Source organism: Neovison vison, chromosome 5, assembly GCF_020171115.1.
Source record: "Neovison vison isolate M4711 chromosome 5, ASM_NN_V1, whole genome shotgun sequence".
Taxonomy (NCBI): Eukaryota; Metazoa; Chordata; class Mammalia; order Carnivora; family Mustelidae; genus Neogale; species Neogale vison.
In genome coordinates this window covers 13706753-13725470 of record NC_058095.1, presented here as the reverse complement: position 1 = coordinate 13725470, position 18718 = coordinate 13706753, and the positions used below count along the sequence as shown (strand labels likewise).

Genomic DNA, 18718 nt, shown 5'->3' with positions numbered 1-18718 from the left:
TGCAGCAAAAGAGCAGATGGACACACTTCTCTGTTTAAGAAAACACCAAAGTAGGGGCACCTGGGTGGCTCAGTGGATTAAGCCTCTGCCTTCAGCTCAGGTCATGGTTTCAGGGTCCTGGGTTCCAGCCTTGCATCAGGCTCTCTGCTAGCAGGGAGCCGGCTTCCGCGCCACACCCCCCCCCCCCCCCCCGCCTGCCTCTCTGCCTACTTGTGATCTCTGTCTCTGTCTGTCAAATAAATAAATAAAATCTTAAAAAAAAGAAAGAAAGAAAGAAAGAAAACACCAAAGCGGGGTGCCTGGCTGGCTCAGTGGGTTAAGCCTCTGCCTTTGGCTCAGGTCATGATCTCAGGGTCCTGGGATTGAGCCCCATATGGGGCTCTCTGCTCAGCAGGGAGCCTGCTTCCCCCCAACCTCTGCCTACTGTGATCTCTGTCTGTCAAATAAATAAAATCAAAAAAAGAAAGAAAGAGAGAGAGAGAGAGAAAGAAAGAAAGAAAACATATGTTTTCTTGTTCTCGAGTTTGCTATTATCATGAACCCAAGTTCCATCTATTCCTTGGACCTCAAAACGTCATACATTTTATTGCCAACTGGTCAGCAATCTCAGTAGACAAATGCATCTAAGTAACACAAAGCTCAGTGCATTACGGCTAAATTCCAGGGCCCCCAAAAGAATTTCAGAAAGCTATTCTTTATCAGTTTTTAAGTGGAAAAATAAACAGATATCTAGCCTATCTGGAATGTAGAGACAACTCAGGGAGTATTTATTTTTATGAAAACAGGAGGCGTTACAAAGGGCAATGCTCAACATTGCATTTTCCATTTGTTTCCATGAGGGTAAGAGTCATGTCCAAAGCTCCTAATAAACTTAAATCATCACCAAGTCTTGTTCCTGTGACAAAATGGACATGTTTAGCTAAAGTGGGTATACATTTGAAATCTGTGTTTTGAGGTTTTTTTTTTTTTTAAGATTTTATTTATTTATTTGATAGAGACATCACAAGCAGGCAGGCAGAGAGAGAGGAGGAAGCAGGGCTCGATCCCAGGATCCTGAGATCATGACCTGAGCCCAAGGCAGAGGCTTAATCCACTGAGCCACCCAGGCGCCCAAGGTAACAGAATTATTAAATGACCAGAAATACTGAGGTGTACTATCTAAAGGGCCACTGGGATTTCTTAGGGTGTCTTGCCTTAGGTGGCTATATTTGCAGGATTTTTTTTTAAGAGAGAGAGAGAGGAAGCACATAAGCACATGACTGGGGAAGGAGAGGCAGGCAGAGGAAGAGAGAGAATCTTAAGCAGGCTCACGCCCAGCATGGAGCCTGATGTGGGACTTGATCTCACAGCCCCGAGATCATGACCTGAGCCGAAATCCAGAATCAGATGCTTAACTGACTGAGCCACCCAGGTGCCCCTATATTTACAGGATCTTATTTATTTATTTATTTTTTTAAGATTTTATTTATTTATCTGACAGACAGAGATCACAAGTAGGCAGAGAGGCAGGCAGAGAGAGGAGTAAGCAGGCTCCATGCTGAGCAGAGAGCCCGATGCGGGGCTCGATCCCAGGACCCTGGGATCATGACCTGAGCCGAAGGCAGAGGCTTTAACCCACTGAGCCACCCAAGCACCCCTTACAGGATCTTTTGAGTGAGAATTATCTGGCGGCCAAACACACACATCAGCCCTGTGCCTCTGCCTGGAACCCAAGTACCAGAGTATGAAGTACAAGTACTTCTGCCTGCAACTAGATTAGCCCGGTGCCAAAGGGAAGAAGTATTTAGTACTGAAAACCCAACTTCCTGGGTCTACTCATCCAACAGACGTGGAGGTCACAGAATCAGAAATGAAGTGCAAAGCATCAAATTAAACCTGTATGTAAAGTGGATTTTCACGAAAACAGCGTTTTCCAGATACAGTGATGTCGTGTTGCCTCAGCACCGGGCGTGTGTTGGGCGTTGTGCACTCCAGCTTACGGTAAAGACAGTCAGTGTGTCCACAGCCCAGGAACTGCCATTTACTCACTTACCTTGTGTACAAATTGTTCCACTCTGGTCTGAAGCCCCCAGACCTCGAACTTCACGGTCACCAGCTTGTAGGAACACATGATGGGTTGATGACTATCTCTCCAGCCTTCCCTTAATTGTCCCCGTCCTGTCTTCTCGGACTTGAAATGCTTGGGATCCTGGGGGGAAAAAAAGAAATCAAAGAAATGAACGTAAAAGTTTAACCATCATTTAGAGGAAATGTCTCGAATAGGCAAATCCATACAGACAGCAAGATTAGTGGCTGCGAGGGGTGGAGTGACTACTAATGGATAAAAGGGTTCCTGTTGGGGTGATGAAAATATTCTGGAATTAGATGGTGGTGGGAGCTGTATCACTTTTGTGAATATACTAAAAAACCCTGAATTATACACTTACTTAAAAGGGTGAATTATATACATCTCAATCAGAAAGGGACTTGCAATGTAAAGTCAAAATGATAGCTCGCCTATTCACACGTCAAAAACATGACCTATTTATTTATTTTTTAAAGATTTTGTTTTACTTTTTTATTATTATTGTTTTTTAAAAGATTCCATTCATCTATTTGACAGACAGACGTCACAAGTAGGCAGAAAGGCAGGGAGAGAGAGAGATAAGGAAGCAGGCTCCCCGCCGAGCACAGAGCCCAATGCGGGGCTTGATCCCAGAACCCCGGGATCATGACCTGAGCCAAAGGCAGAGGCTTTAACCCACTGAGCCACCCAGGCGCCCCAGAAACATTTTTTTTTTCCCCCCACAGTTCAACCCGTTCCTGGGTGTGTAAATTGTTTCAACAACTTTGGACAATTGCTCAGCACTATCTATGACTGTCTACAGAGCTCAGCATGTACCTTTCTGTGACCTGACAATTCACGTTCTGCGTGAAATGGATACCTCCGGCCACCAAAGGGTGTACTAGAACATTCACAACAGCTTTAAACATAAGAGGCAAAAACTGGAAATAGCTCAAATGTTCATCAACAGGAAAACAGGCAAATAGTGGGTTATTCCCCTGATGGAGTACGATACAGCAATGAAAAAGAGCAAAGCACTGATCCACACAAGACCGCCTATGATGCTCACAGACAGTACACTGAGCAAAAGTAGCCAAACACAGCAGTGTACAGAGCATGATTCCAACCGAAGCTCAAGGTTCTCTATGGTGTTTAAAGTGGAATAACGGCAGTAACCTTTTGGAAGGGAGGGTGGATATGAAGAAACACAAAGGAAATGTCTAGGCTGACTGTCGATCTGAATGACTATATGTAAAAGTTCACTGAGCTCTAGGGGCACCTGGCTGGCTCTTGGTGTCGGGGATGTGAGTTCAAGCCCCATGCTGGGTACAGTTTACTTGCAGGTAAAATAAAAATGAAAGTAAAAAAAAAGTTCACGGAGTTTTGTTTATTTTTTTTAATTAATTAATTATTTTTTTAAAAAAAGATTTTATTTACTTATTTGACAGAGAGAGATCACAAGTAGAAGGAGAGACAGGCAGAGAGTGAGATAGAGGGAAGCAGACTCCCTGCTGAGCAGAGAGCCTGATGCGGGACTCGATTCCAGGACCCTGAGATCACGACCTGAGCTGAAGGCAGCGGCTTAACTCACTGAGCCACCCAGGTACCCCAGTTTATTTTTATTTTTTTAAAAAAATTTTTAGAGATTTTATTTATTTATTTGTCAGAGAGAGAGAGAGAGAGAGAGCACAAGCAGGGGGAGCAGCAGGCAGAGCAGGCAGAGGGAGAAGCAGGCTCCTTGCCGAGCAAGTAGCCCGACGCAGGGCTCGATCCCAGGACCTTGTGATCATGACCTGAGCTCAACAGACTGGAGCCACACAGGCGACCCAATTCACTGGGTTTTAGACATAAGATTTGTGTTATATTATACTTAAAAAATGAAATAAGGTAAAAAAAATTTTTTTTTAAATTTATTCATCAGAGAGAGAGAGGGAGAGAGAGAGGGAGAGCCCGATGTGGGACTGAGCCGAAGGCAGCTGCTTAACCAGCTGAGCCACCCAGGTGTCCCTTAAAATTTTTTTGAACATTGAACCATTTAAGATTTTTTCAATGACAGCCGTGTGGACAGCTACTGTGCTATCTTTCTAGCATCTCTTCTGGACCACTATCCATTGGGAAAGCCACAACCTTTCCCTTGTGCCTTACAAAGCTCCTGCATCCCCATGCTCCAAAGTTCTAGAACCTTCTAGGCAAGTGTTAGTTCTTCCTGAAATTCCTTCTCCCCAGCCAACTCCTCCATTTTGACTGACTCTTCTTTTCTCTCTTTAAAACTTCTTAAGACTTGACCTAGCACAGATGAACTTCAAAAAACATTACGCTGAGTGAAAGAAGCCGGTCACCAAAAGCCACATTCTAGAATTCCATCTATATAAAATATTCAGAGTAGACCTGTCTACAGAGAAAGAAGTAGAGTAGTGGCCCAAGGCTGGGGAGTAGGATGGTAAGGGGAATGACTGCTATGGAAACAGAGGTTCTCGTGGGGGTGATGAAAATACTCTCAAATTAGATATAAGGTGATGGTTTACAAGTCTGTAAATATGCTAAAAACCAATTAATTTTGTACACCTTAAATGGGTAAACTCTATGTTATGTAAATTATGTATCACTAAAGCTGTGAGAAATACAAAAACGCAATATAAAAACACACTACGTGGGGTGCCTGGGTGGCTCAGTGGGTTAAATCCGATGCCTTCGGCTCAGGTCATGATCCCAGGGTCCTGGGATGGAGCCCGGCATTGCTCTCTCTGCTCAGCAGGGAGCCTGCTTCCCCTTCTCTCTCTGCCTGCTTCTCTGCCTACTTGTGATCTCTGTCAAATAAATTAAAAAAAAAAAAAATCTTAAAAAAACCCAACAACAATATGCGACACCTTGGTAAGATTTTTCAGGGTGAACACTGGTTTTGAGTTGGCTGATATGCCTGCATAAAACAGTATTGTAACAGTCATTATCCTAAGTACGTTTACTGAGTGCACAATGTGGGCACAGTAGAGAACCAGGTATTACATTATGCTCTCCCTTGACCTGGTTTCTTCGCCCTGAGGGGTGTGGGAGGGCAGCCACTGTGTGTGTGTGTGTGTGTGTGTGTGTGCGCGTGTGCGTGTGTTTGTGTGTGTGCGTGCACATGCACGGGTGTGTGCACAAGCGCCGCCTGGAAGGTGTGGTCTATGTGTGGTCATAGAGCCCTTCCACTCAGAATGAACTTTGCTCTACTTCAGTGATTTCCATTCCCTGACCTTCCCCTGGGGTCCCTCATTTGCAGTGGCTGCAGTAGAAGACATTGGACCTGGGGGTAGAAAGGACCAGAGTGAAACAAACAGATAATTAATGGAATACCAAACTGACAGAAGAGATTCTGAAAGACAAGAAGGAAAAGAGAATGCATCCTAGGTATTCCATGGGAATAAATGCTCTGTGAAGGGAGGGGCTGGCAATTTGATTATGGGTAGCATTTACGAATCTTTGGTACCAATGTTGTCATGCTGTATTTTTAGCACCTGAACCAACCCAGAAAGTGCCACTGACATGGCATGCACAGGTTTGGAAATATTATGTTAATGTAATAACATGATACATGAAAAAGGCACCAGCACAGGGTCTGGCTCGTGGCAAGTACTTGGATGATGTTGACTATTGTACTTGGTTAAGGCAATCATAGAAGCATCCGAGTTAACACAAGCAATCCTGCAGCCTGGGCCAGAGACACTAATACCTTTCCAAAGCACTCTGGAGTGGCTGGTAAAAGATTAGACAGTTCAAGGCCATGGGACTAATTCCTCCCCATGTTCCTATAACCTATAATGCCATTTGGAGTAAAAAGAGAAGACCAATAAATCAAGAAGTATCACCAGGGAGACCAATAAATCAAGAAGTATCACCAGGGAGACAACGGTAGAAAATCTCCAAGGACGGTCTCCATCATTTCCCTTCCTTCCTGCACCAGTATGCTGCTCCTCTCACTGAGAGGTGGAGGCAGTCTCCCCTCACTTCAAACCTAACATGACCTAGAACTTGCTTTGACCAGTTGCAAATGGCAGAAAAGATACTGTGTCAGTCCAGGCCTCTACAGGAAGCTAGAAACCAGAAGCGGGACACAATGTAAAAAGTCTGGTTTGATTATCCTCAGACCGCCATGTTGGGAGGAAGCCCACGCTAGCCTTGGGGAGAGGTGCTCACCCACCCCGGCTGAGAAGCCAGGCATGTAAGTGAACAGGTCAAACCTGATATTTCAGTCCAAACATATGCCACGAGGAACAGAAGATCTGCCCAGCTAAGCCTAGTTGAAGTTGCAGAGTTGTGAGAAGTAATGCCCTGTCATTGTTTAAGCCGCTCAGTTCCGGAGTGGATGGTTCCTTAGCAAGAGATCACAAACTAGACACATCGCGTGGATTACAGAACAGGTGCGAACACTGCGTTCACCACCAATGAAAAAAACGAATGCTGCTTTGTCTTTTCACAGAACACACCAGAGGTTCATACCATAAACCACACGCCTGAAAGCCCCAAAGGAGGAAATTCATAGCTGCCAAGAGGTTCATGGGAGTTAAAATGTAGGGCCTAGAGCTAAAGAGGGAAGGTTGGTTTCTTTCCCCATCTGCTTATTGACTTTCCAACAAAAGGCAAACGAGGAGACCAATCCCCAGCACATGAACAGTAATGATCTGGAGCCTCAAAAGATACGGCCTCCATGTTCTGGCCGGCTGGAATACGGATGGGCAAACCCTTGAGGTCCTGAGAGGTGATCGTCTTTCTGAGTTAGCGAGTAGGTAAACAAAGGACCGTTCTAGAGCCAGCAAACAGAGGAAAGCAGGAGGGCAAAACTCCTGGTAACCCAGACGTGTAGCAGACAAAGGAGCCGACAAACAGCAAGGGACAGGCACAGAAGTGAGCAAAGAAGTAAAAGCCACGGTCTGAGCTGCCTTCATGCCTCTGGGGGCCTGTGCAGGGGTGTGAGAGAGGCCTGAAGATGGAGGCCTCTGGGCCATCCAGCTGCACCCCACCCCAATTCATGGACTAGCCTTAGTTTGGCACCTATTCCAGAATCTTCATATCCATTCCAGGTTCAGGATTCTCAAAGAATAAAACAAGAGGGGCACATGGGTGGCTCAGTCGTTAAGCGTCTGCCTTGGGCTCAGGTCACGATCCCAGGGTCTTGGGACCGAGCTCCACATTGGGCTCCCTGCTTGGCGGGAAGCCTGCTTCTCCCTTTCCCACTCCCCCTGCTCGTGTTCCCTCTCTCACTGTCTCTCTCTGTGTCAAATAAATGAATCAAATCTTATTTTATTCATTCATTTGACAGACAGAGATCACAAGTAGGCAGAGAGAGAGGGGGAAGCAAGCTCCCTGCTGAGCAAGGAGCCCGATGCGGGGCTCAATCCCAGGACCCTGAGATCATGACCTGAGCTGAAGGCAGAGGTTCAACCCACTGAGCCACCCAGGCACCCCACGAATAAAACCTTTAAAAAGGAAAAAAAAAAAAAGAAAGAAAGAAAGAAAGAAAACAAGACAGCAATACTGAGCGCTGGTGGCCTGCATTTCTAAACCAGTGAAGAACGACGGGGCCTCACAGCAAACATCAGCTCTGAATAAGACTGGAAAAGTCATGTCTGCACAGCAAAAACAATGCAGATGCTGAGATCTATGTGTGGGTCCTGATCACATCACAGAAGCCCTAAGGTAACAGGAAGGGGACTAGAATCCCAGGCTCCCCTAATTCTAGGTTAATGTTCTTTCTACTATATTTACTTTTAATCTTAAATAGCAAAGGGTGTTTTTGTTACAGCCAGATGCCAAAGAAGCAATTAACAATCGGGCTTTTTATGGTAACAGTGGGTTGATTTTTTGCAAGTCTGGTGTCCTATCTATAGCTGCTGATTTCATCTAGTAAATCTTATACATGGCCTATAATTAGGGATATACTTGCCAAGAGAGGGAGGGAGGTAAGGGAGAGGATTTACCAGAGGACTCCTTTAATCAAAACTCAAGATCAGAAATGAACATCCAGCTGAATGCTTTTTATGAGAAGATGAAAAAAAAAAAATCAAACCACTGGGTTTTAACTGAAATATTCTGGTCACTGCAAACCTTTCTCCCTGTCCCCTTCTGTTCTTCCCCACTCATACCCCCAACCCCCTCTCCCCGTATCCATTCCACTTGAAATCATTTTCTTCCATTCTCGCTTTTCTTGCTTGAGTCTGTGAACATAAATATCTAAATTGCCGCATTCACACATGAGCTGACCTTTCATCTGACCTTTTACATTTTTAAATACATTTGTGGTTTGTGTTTCTACAGCTTCTGTACTATTTTGGTCCTGATTCAAACTCTGTTACATGATCTACATCATTCTTTATAAAAGACCTGGATTGTTTTTAGGTTTTAAACTTTCATTTCTCTATTTTCAAACCAAGCTTGTAAACCTCCACCTTCATTTCCAATATCATGAATTCCACACTTGCCCACATTTTGCTTTTTTTTATAAGGACACCAATCACATCAGATTAGGGCCCATTCAACCTCATTTTAACTCAATTCCTTTGGTAAAGACACTATTTCTAAATAAGGTTACACTTTCAGGTGCTGGGGGTTGGGACTTTAACATATCTTTGGGGGGGTGGGGGAGAGAGAGATACAATTCAACCTGTAACAGCGGGTCATCATTTTCACAAGGCAAATCTTACAGGGTCCCCGGTAACCAATTCTTTTGTAGCCTGCACACACACTGAGTCACCAAGCACTGGACCTCACCCTGGCTGCTGGTGGACCCACTGGGTGATGAAATCTCTTGCCTCCAGGCTGCCCCATGGATAGCTCCCAGAGCCCAGAAGCTGGCTGGAGGATTCTAGATTCATCTATAATGACAGCTCTGGCTCCAGACCCTATTGGTACCCATCCCCATCACAACTACCCCCGCCCAGGCTTGGCAGATGGCAAACTGGACCCTTGTAGTTAGTTAAAGCCCATCTGCATGGAGGGAAGTGAGCGGGTGCCAGGGCTGTTTCCCAGTCCAAGCAGACCAAACCAGTGAAGGGAAGGGAAGGGAAGGAAAGGAAAAATTCTTCCTCTACCTTTCAAGGTCTTCCAGCTGGACTAAGAATTAAATTTAGATGAGATGGATGGGTTAACCTAACAGAAGAAAAAATTCCCAAATTTTATTATCCATGCACAGAGGGCCAATAATGATATTGAGACCTGGAAATGGACAAGGTTGGTTGTTTTCATACTTTTTAGACGAAGAGACAATAAACCTATAAGGAATTGACATGACAAAGAAAACTTCACTTTGGGAGCTTCCGTGAGGAAGGCATTCTAAACAGAATTTGGGCTGGAGTAGTAAACTGGTAAAAATGGAACTGGAGGGGGCACCTGAGTGGCTCAGTCTGCTAAGCATCTGCCTTTGGCTAAGGTCATCATTCCAGGGTCCTGGGATCAAGCCCCACATGGGGCTCTCTGCTCGGCAGGAAGCCTGCTTCTCCCTCTCCCACTCTCCCTGCTTGTGTGTGCTCTCTCTCTCTCTCACTGTGTCTCTGTCAAATAAATAAATAAAATCTTAAAAAAAAAGGGGGGGGACCAGGGTTGCTTATAGAGGCTTCTGCACCCTGAATTTCTCATCTCTGGTGATAAGGATGTTTCTCTATCTCCCGATACAGGGTGGGGACCTTTCACAAGGGAGATTTATTTCCTGCTTTCAGGAGGACAGAGGAGGATCTGAGTGTTCTCCTTTTTTTTTTTTTTAAGATTTTGTTTTTATAAGCAATCTAAGTAAACTAAGCTAGCTATGTGCCCCAGAGCGATCTTCTTGCACAGCTAACCTCTTAAGTAACTTTTTTCCCCCCACTTCAATAAATTTTAATTTAAATTCAATTAATTAACCTGTAAGGTAGTATTAGTTTCAAAGGTAGAGTTCGGTGATTCATCAGTCTTATGTAACACTCAGTGCTCGTTACATCACGTGTCCTCCTTAATGTCCACCCCCCAGTTATCCCATTCTTAAGTAATTTCTATTTCAAATAATCAAAGGCCAGCGTGGCCCATTTGGAACAGCCTGCCCTTGGCCCCAACATCGGCCGCCCCTTCCACGCAGGCACATCTTTTTTGGAAGGCTTCCCCTCCTCAGAGCTAGTGACACATCCAGGCTTCATCCATCTTGCACTTGCACAAAACAGAACAAAGGTGAAGTTAAGGGGCTTCTTACTCAGCGCAGCCCTGGCGAAACCATGTCCCTGCGTTTGCTAGAATCAGTCTCACCCCGGGGAGGTGCACGAAGAAACCTCCAGGAGGTCTTGGCCTGGCTGGAGCTCAGTTGGCCTCTCAGAGGCAATACTATTAGTCAATGTTCACTGAGACATAAAGTCTCCGTGATTAATTATTCTTTCAATCTGAACCACAAAGGACTAAATCCAACAGGGGCTTGCCCTGTTAATTGAAATTAGAAGTTTTTGATAAATGTTAAATGAAATAGGGCTCAGCAGTAACTGGCTAGAAATTGTTACATTATGTAACTATAATGCTCGGTCCTAAAATAGGAATGAACTAACAACACTTATCAGGTTTTTTTCCCCTGCGTTCTTGGAGTCTTCAAGACTCCAGAGGGATGTAGATATTCGCACTCCCCATCAATGAATGGCATTTCAACCAGGTAAAATTTAGCTCTGAATTTGGACCCAGATTTCCTGAACTTGAATCCTAAAAGGAATGCACATAAAAAGTATGGAGCTTTCAAAGACGCTAGTCACAACAGACCATATATTAAAGGAGCCCATTCATATGAAATATCCCAAACTGGGACATTTACAGAGAAAAAAGATTAGTGGTTTCCTACAGCTGGGGTGGGATTGGGGGTTAAAAAAAAAAAAGGAGGGGAGTGATAGCCAAAGCATACAGGGTTTCTTTTTGAGGTGATGAGCATGTTCTAAATTTGAGTGTTGTGATGGAGCCCGCATCTGTGAAAGCAAAAAAAATCCATCAAATTCTCTACTTGAAATGGGTGACCGTACGGTATGTGAACTCTTTCTTAATAAAGCTGTCGAAACAAGACAAAACAAAACCAAGAAGCTTTCAGAGTGTTTGAGAACTGACCTAAAACGTTACTTAAAAGGTCAACTGGTATGCATAAGCTTAAAAAAACAAAAAACAACAACCAAAAAAACCCCCACAACACCAAAAAACAACCCAAATGCAAACTGTAGCACAAGCAGCCAATTCTTGCTTTATTAGCAGTTAATACCTAAAGTGTTATTTTTAAAGCATTTGCTCTTGGCACTAGAGTGTACCACAAACACTGAGCGATTTGTGCTCTTCCTCTGCAAAGTGCCTTAAAGGAACTTGACTCATAAAGTGAAACTGACAGGTAGAAAGGCACAGAAAAGGGGCATGCGTTGGGGAGGTGTTTTGGTGCGTGTCCTGAGCCCTTCTCAGTTACAACTCAGTGCCAGAAAAAACCCCAAAACTCTCTATTTGAAGGAGAGGCCATAAGAATGGAAATTTTATGCATAAACCACAAAATAATTTAATAGCCCCTAGCCACAAGGGTGACCACTGTCATGCCTGTGAGGATGGAGGGAGATATTAAGTCAAAAGAGAGTCCCTAGAGCTGATCAGAAGAAAGAAAAGGATGGAAGGAAAAGGAACATACGTGCCTAATGCTTATCAGATGCTCCCTGGGCACTAGAGCCTGCAGTCAAGCACTTTAGATATGCTGTCATTTAATCTTTGCATAATAAGAGACCTGTTTGAGGTGATTTAGGGTGAGGACCCCAGATAGCCTCAGGATGGAACTGGTACCAGAAAGCTCTGGCCACTGAGAGGGTGGGAATTCTCAGCTCCACTCACTGACCTCTGCGGAGGGAAAGAGCAGGGCTGGAGATGGAACCAGGAAAACTTTTGACAAGGTCTGGAGAGCTGCCAGGTGGGTGGGGGGGTGTGGCACGTCTGGGGACATTATGGAAACTTTCCCCACCCCACCCCCCACCTCGCCCTACGCATCTTCTGCTTTGCTGTTCCTGAGTTGTAGTCTTTGTAATAAACTAGGAAACATTCAGTAAAGTGTGTTCTTGAGTCCTGTGAGCCTTGCTGGCAAATTCTCCAACCCGAGGCAGAGGTTGTGGGAACACCCCCCCGCCCCCAGGACTTGAAGAGGTGGTCCTGGATTTGTGACTGGTGTCTAAGATGGGAGAGCTCTTATGGGACAGAGCCCTTGAACGTGTGGCATCTGACACGAACTCCAGGTAGTGTCAGACCTGAGGGAGTGGTTGGTCTCAGGGCAAACCTCCCAGAATTCTCACAACAATGTCCTCAAAAGCAGGACATTATCTTCATTTCCTGTGATGCCCAAGGGAATGCCTGTGTCCTATTCCTGGATGGCCTCGCCCCTATTTCTACCCCAGCTCCTGCCACCGGCTCTTTCCACAAGCCCCCTCCTCCAGAAATCTCCAGACAGGCAGTAGGCATCCATGTCTATGCTCCCCGGCAAACTTCTGTTGTCCCCGCCCCAGAGGGCGGCAGTGTTGCCGGTTGGTGACTTGGCAAAGAGTTGGCTTTTTCTTTTTCTTTTTCTTTTTTTTAAGATTTTATTTATTTATTTGACAGAGATCACAAGTAGGTAGGCACAGAGAGAGGAGGAAGCAGGCTCCCTGCTGAGCAGAGAGCCTGATGCGGGGTTCCAGACCAGGACCCCACGACCATGACCTGAGCCAAAGGCAGAGGCTTTAACCCACTGAGCCACCCAGGAGCCCCAAAGAGTCAGCTTTTTTGCAGATGTTCCAGTAATGACTTTTCTTGGAATCCACCCTTCACATGGCTTTGGGGGTAGGCAAGAATCGTTCCCCTAAAATGACTCTGAGAAGTCCCCTCTCCATCTCCACATAGAGACTAGGAGCTGGGGAGGGCCAGCTGGGCCCCCCTGTCAGCCCTGGGCAGAACCTGGCCTCGGTGTTTAGCAGATGCCTGCGGAATACGGAGTCATAGCCCCTTTGTCCCCAGCTTTGGGCCTGTCTCCCAATTCTAGAGCAATAAGAGACGGCTCTCTAAAATCCTGTTATGTAACACTAACCTGTTCCTTTCCGCACGAACACATATGACTCGGTATTTTTAAGATCCCCTAATCAAAACCAGTACGGTCACTCAAGGGTGCTCTGGAGAGCACCACGGGCTGACAGTGAGACACCGGCTCTCTCAGAAGCCAGCGCGCCGCGTTCTCCCCATGCAGGGGGCGGGGTGGGGGTGGGGGTTCAGATTTTGCTCCGTTTGCAGCCTCTCAACTGGGGCTGCTTGCCGTGGATTGCTCCCGCTCCCGCTTCCTTTCGCAGTGCTGTTCGGACAGAGCCAACCAAGCATGAACAGCCTTGATCCATACCTAGGATGTACAGTTTGGCCCCCAGATAGCTGGATAAATCAAAAGCTTGTAACAGACTAACAAATATTCTTGATGAGTTGCAACATGGCAACGGCGATCAGCACTGGATTAACTGTCCCTAAATCTAGCTTGCCTCTCATGTACTGTATTATTTTGGGAAACCTGGGCTAGAGATGTTCACTCAGCCAATCAATTTGTAATCTGAAGGCACTAAAGGATTTCCATTTTTAATTTTTAAATTTTTTTTTAGATTTTATTTATTTATTTGACAGACAGAGATCACAAGTAGGCAGAGAGGCAGGCAGAGAGAGAGGAAGGGAAACAGGCTCCCTGCTGAGCAGAGAGCCCGAGGCGGGGCTCGATCCCAGGACCCCGAGATCATGATCTGAGCCGAAGGCAGAGGCTTAACCCACTGAGCCACCCAGGCGCCCCAAGGATTTCCATTTTTAAAGGGTAGATGTCAAACTTATTTTAGCTTTAGAACCCATTTCATTTTCCCAAATATATTATTGGGACTCCCAATGCATGTCTAAGGCAGGTGAAAGTGACAAGTGGATCCCTATAGATGTAGAGCAACCTTTGTTGTTTGATACAATGTATTTCATTATTTAAAGGGCCCAGAAGCACCTCTGTGGGGTTCAAGGTTCTGTGGAGCAGAACTGAGGAAGCAACAGAAAAGGCTTGGAATGAGATACCCCTGCGTTCAAATGTCTGCTGTACCAACTATGTATGCCCTGTGTCAATTTGGGCGGGTTATTTAACTCCAAGACTGTTGCGGGGATGATGACAGCACGGGAAAAGGAATGTTTCCCAAACTGGGGTTTGAGGGTGTCTCTTTGGGCGCTATGAAAAATTATTTTTCTTTAATGGGTTCCTGCATTACTTCGTTTAGGAAGGCCAGTTTTTTGTTTTGTTTCGTTTTGTTTTCCAGACTAGGTTTGTTTTGTCCAGCACACTCATGTCTGGAATAGCTGCAAAGAGGAAATTTTTCCCCAAACATGGGGAATGGAGTTCCAGCAGATCATTAAGCCTATGGGGGGTTAACAGAGGGACCAGAAAGACCCTTTTACCTATTTACCCTGTCTTTCTCCAAAATTCTCCATTCAAATGATCTGTGAGACTTGGAGTTAATGAGATACATTTAGGGAAGGAACAAATGGAGGGTTTTTCAAAGATAGACAATAGTTGTTTGCACCTCCAGCTCTACTGGAAGGAGCCAGCTTGAGGGTAGGGGGGACACCTCACTCTTTAGGGATGGATACTTTGAGATCTGAACTTCCTAAAACTTCTAGCAAGCTACTTAAGATTCTCTGAGCCTTGGGGTGCCTGGGTGGTTCAGGCACTTGGGTGACCTACTCTTGGTTTCTGGTTGGGTCACGGGATCAAGCCCTGGCTCTGTCCTTGGCATGGAGTCTGCCTGTCCCTCTCTCTCTGCTCCATCTCTCTGTGCTCTCTTTCAAATAAATAAAATCTTAAAAAAAAAAATAAATTCTCTGAGTCTCAGTTTCCTTATTTATAAAATGGAGGCAATATCTATTCTATTGCATTGTCAGAATAAACTGAATAAAACAACTCAGCTATGACTCGCTCTCACAAGCTATTGTTCTCGGGGCACCTGGGTGGCTCAGTGGGTTAAAGCCTCTGCCTTCGGCTCAGGTCACGATCTCAGGGTCATGGGATCGAGCCCCACGTCAGGCTCTCTGCTCAGCAGGGAGCCTGCTTCCTCCTCTCTCTCTGCCTGCCTCTCTGCCTACTTGTGATCTCTGTCTGTCAAATAAGTAAATAAAATCTTAAAAAAAAATGTCAAAAGGGAGTTCATATTTAAAAAAAAAAAAGCTATTGTTCCCAAAAGCTAGTTTTAAAAAAATAATAATTTATTTATTTATTTGAGAGACAGCATGAGCTGAGGGGCTGCAGGAGGGGGAGAAGCAGACTCCCTGCTGAGCAAGGAGCTTGATACAGGGCTCAATCCTAGGACCCCAAGATCATGACCTGAGTGGAAGGCAGATGCCTAACCAACTGAGCCACCCAGGAGCCCCTCAAAAGTTTGTTCTTTCCCCTCTCTGTCTGGGTTTAGCAATTCTGTGAGTGATCTGTTGAAAGTTCTAAGACCCAGGTTAATGAGCTAGTAATTGTATGCCTTTCTCTGGGCCCCTTAACAATACAAGATGGAGACAGGCAATTTAATAGTACCTATTCTTTCCTGAATATTTTTGGAGCAGAAACTGAACAGTTGTACTTGGAATCTGAATAAATAGGAGGAGAGAATCGCTGGGTCAGGTCTTGTGTCTCAAGAGGAAAAATACAACCTCCATCATCAGACTTGAAGCCACAGATCCTTGGAGAGCAGGTCAGGAAAAGTCCTAGACAAGATTGAGCCGAAGGACCTGCTGGACACCGATCAGTCTTAGACTGGAGGAAATTAACGTAGATCAGGGTCAATCTGAAGCCAGTCCCTACCTCAGAAGCAATTTAGGAAGAAACTGAGCAAACGTATATTATAATTAACAACACTGGCTGGCAAGGAAGACGCTGGTGTGACTCCCCAGGTGGTATCAGATTTCAACAGGTGGAATGAAAGTCAAAGACACTGACCCCTCCTCTTAGTAGGGAAGAGGCGGTCTTCCTGCTTACCTTCCTATTTCCTTTTCCCTCACAAAATTAAATAACAGTAAAATGGTATAAAAACTGGAACACAGGAAATGGAGCTCTCTTAGGCAGAGCTGCCTTACCTTGAATAAGAGAGGTGACAAGATTCTGCTCCTCTTGGCCATGGGGGAAACATACTGGGTCACCTGACCCTGAGGGTAGGTCATCTCTGACCAGGAGCTCCTCCCTGATAGGCCAATCAAACCCAACCATTGTCCACATGGGTTATGGCATGAAAAAGGTTGGGAAGCTCTGCTCTTGAGGCCACTTCCCCAAGCTTGGTGCAATGACATATAGGTCCTTGGATCCTATCTTCCTGCATCTGGCTTGGTAGGTCTAGGCTACGTAGGGTACAGATCTCTCCATTTTTTTAAAGCTGCCAAGGTGAGTCTGACCTGATTTGGGAACTCAGCTCTAAGGGCTAAGAAGTTCTGATGTTTTCATTTAATAATACTAAAAATAGCAGAGGCCAATGTCACTGGTCCAAGTCCTGAGCAAGTTGTGGATTTAAAGCCTGTTTTCTTGAAAATATGAAGGGAGGGACGCCTGGGTGACTCAGTGGGTTAATGCCTCTGCCTTCGGCTCAGGTCATGATCCCAGGGTCCTGGGATTGAGCCCCACATTGGACTCTCTGCTCAGTAGGGAGCCTGCTTCCTCCTCTCTCTGCCTGCCTCTCTGCCTACTTGTGATCTCTGTCTGTCAAATAAATAAATAAAATCTTAAAAAAAAAAGATTTTTTTAAAAAAGAAGAAAGTATGGAGGGAGATTCTCCATGAGACAGAACTTGGTTGCATCTGTTCACTTTTGGCTGAAACCCTTGGGCCTTTTGGTCCCTACTTTCTTCTTTTTAAAATCTTAAACGATATTCTTCTAAAATATACCCAGTAAGAACCTTGGATGGTGACAGACTGCCCAAACAGCCCTGGGCACCACCTTGGGACTCTTGTGCCACAGACAGCTTGAAGTTAGCACAAAAAACAGTAAATGTAACTTCTAAGTTTCTTAGAGATGAAGTATCAGAGACACATGTAGTTCTGAATTCCGGTAACACAGTAACAGAAGAAATAACAACCCATTAAAAAAAAAAATCTCAGTAATAAAACTGGCTGTAGTTTCTGAAAGAGCTTGCTGTACACCTGCAGAAGATTCTGTGATCCTGGGCACTAGAGTCATTGGAACCAACCCTCTGTTTCCCTTCTTCATTCAGTCATGCCAACAAGTAAAAACCAAAATGTAAACAGATTCCCAAAGTACCATTCACAACAGCCACTTTCTGACGACACATGGTTTCTCCTGAGCAGTCAACCCAGCAACATATCTGCAGACCTCAACGCCAGAGTCCAAGCAAGGAGAAGGGAACATTTATGAAAAGCTTACTGTGTGCCAGGGACTGCGCTAGTCGTTTAAATGCCTTGCCTTTCACAGCACATCACCCCACCCCATTCCATCATCTCTCCATCCACTGATCTGAAGGAAGAGACACAAGATCCAGTACTTGGTGGCGATGCAGGGCAATGATTGTAACCCCCTGGGAGGCATCACAGAGCCAAGGGCACCTTATTACCTTGGGGTCAAGTCATTTTCACACGGAAAGCATGGGTGGGATCCCCAGGCACAGGCTCTAGAGGTTACCTCTTGCACAGACCCTCTACAACAAGCCCAGTTGTTCCTCCCTGTTATGGCTGTTTTGCTTGTGTGAGTCCTCCCTGTTGGGACATGGAGCTATTTCCCTGAGGACTTTTCCTATTGAGTCAATGACCCCATGCTACAATCAGCAGCTCCACTTCTGGCAGAGACTTAGAATCTCTGGTTTTGTCTGGCATTAGGAATCAATTTCCTCAATTTTGATTGACCTACTTGGTCTGGCCTTTCACTACCAGATTCAGTTGGTAAGATTTGCAACTACTACGCTAGGCACTGAGCTCCAGGGGACCTCATTCATGCAAACTACTGTGGCAGGTTTTTTTTTTTGTTTCCTTGAAAAATTAAAAACCCTTCCTCTAGGATGGATTTGGGCACTCCCGTTTTCCTAGTAAATTCAGCTTTGCTTAAAACATTGCAGTAGCTCCACATAATTAGGCCAAAAGAGTAACGGTCGTTTTAAGAATCAGTACTAGGCATGGTACTTTGGTAAGACTCGGTGACCCAGCTTTCTTTCGTTTGGAAGAAACGAGACCTAAAGAGACTACTATTTGTTCCTGGGGAAGTGAGCTGTCAATTATTGGTCCAAAAATGAGGTAGCCAGGGTTGTTGAGGACTGGACTGCTGCTTAATGCCTTTTGACTTCCAGAAGTTTCTGCCATTAACAAAATACTGCTGGCGAGATGGTTGAAGGCTACGTGTTCATGAAAGGGGTAGAGCGAGAGGGAAAGAAGCAGAATGATGGAGTGGGAGGATCCCCAACCTCTTGGCATCCAGAAACCTGCCCTCACCATCCCCTGGGTTAGCCTCTCTGATGCGGTCATGAATGGAGTCCCCTTGCCCGGTGGCTGGTGACCTCTGCTTTGAAAGCTGGTTGCTACTTGCAGAATAAAATCCAAATTCCTGAGCTTGGCATTCAAGGCCTTCCATCCCGGTTAGACAGTTAGTTATTCGACCCTTGCATTACTGACCCTTGCATATGCACTGGGATTACTGTTCCCTCCGCCCTCGCTACACTGCTCTTCAGTCTCCCT

General features: G+C 45.4%; 1 protein-coding gene across 3 annotated transcripts in view; it reads right to left on the bottom strand.

Annotated features, from left to right (window-relative positions):
* The window catches only part of PITPNC1 (phosphatidylinositol transfer protein cytoplasmic 1), a 265782-nt gene that overhangs the window by 21618 nt on the left and 225446 nt on the right, over window positions 1-18718 (bottom strand). For all 3 annotated transcript variants that reach the window (XM_044247596.1, XM_044247595.1, XM_044247597.1), the window contains one exon: window positions 2033-2188. In XM_044247596.1, the coding sequence (XP_044103531.1) occupies window positions 2033-2188 (156 nt within the window). The remainder of the gene's footprint in view (window positions 1-2032; window positions 2189-18718) is intronic.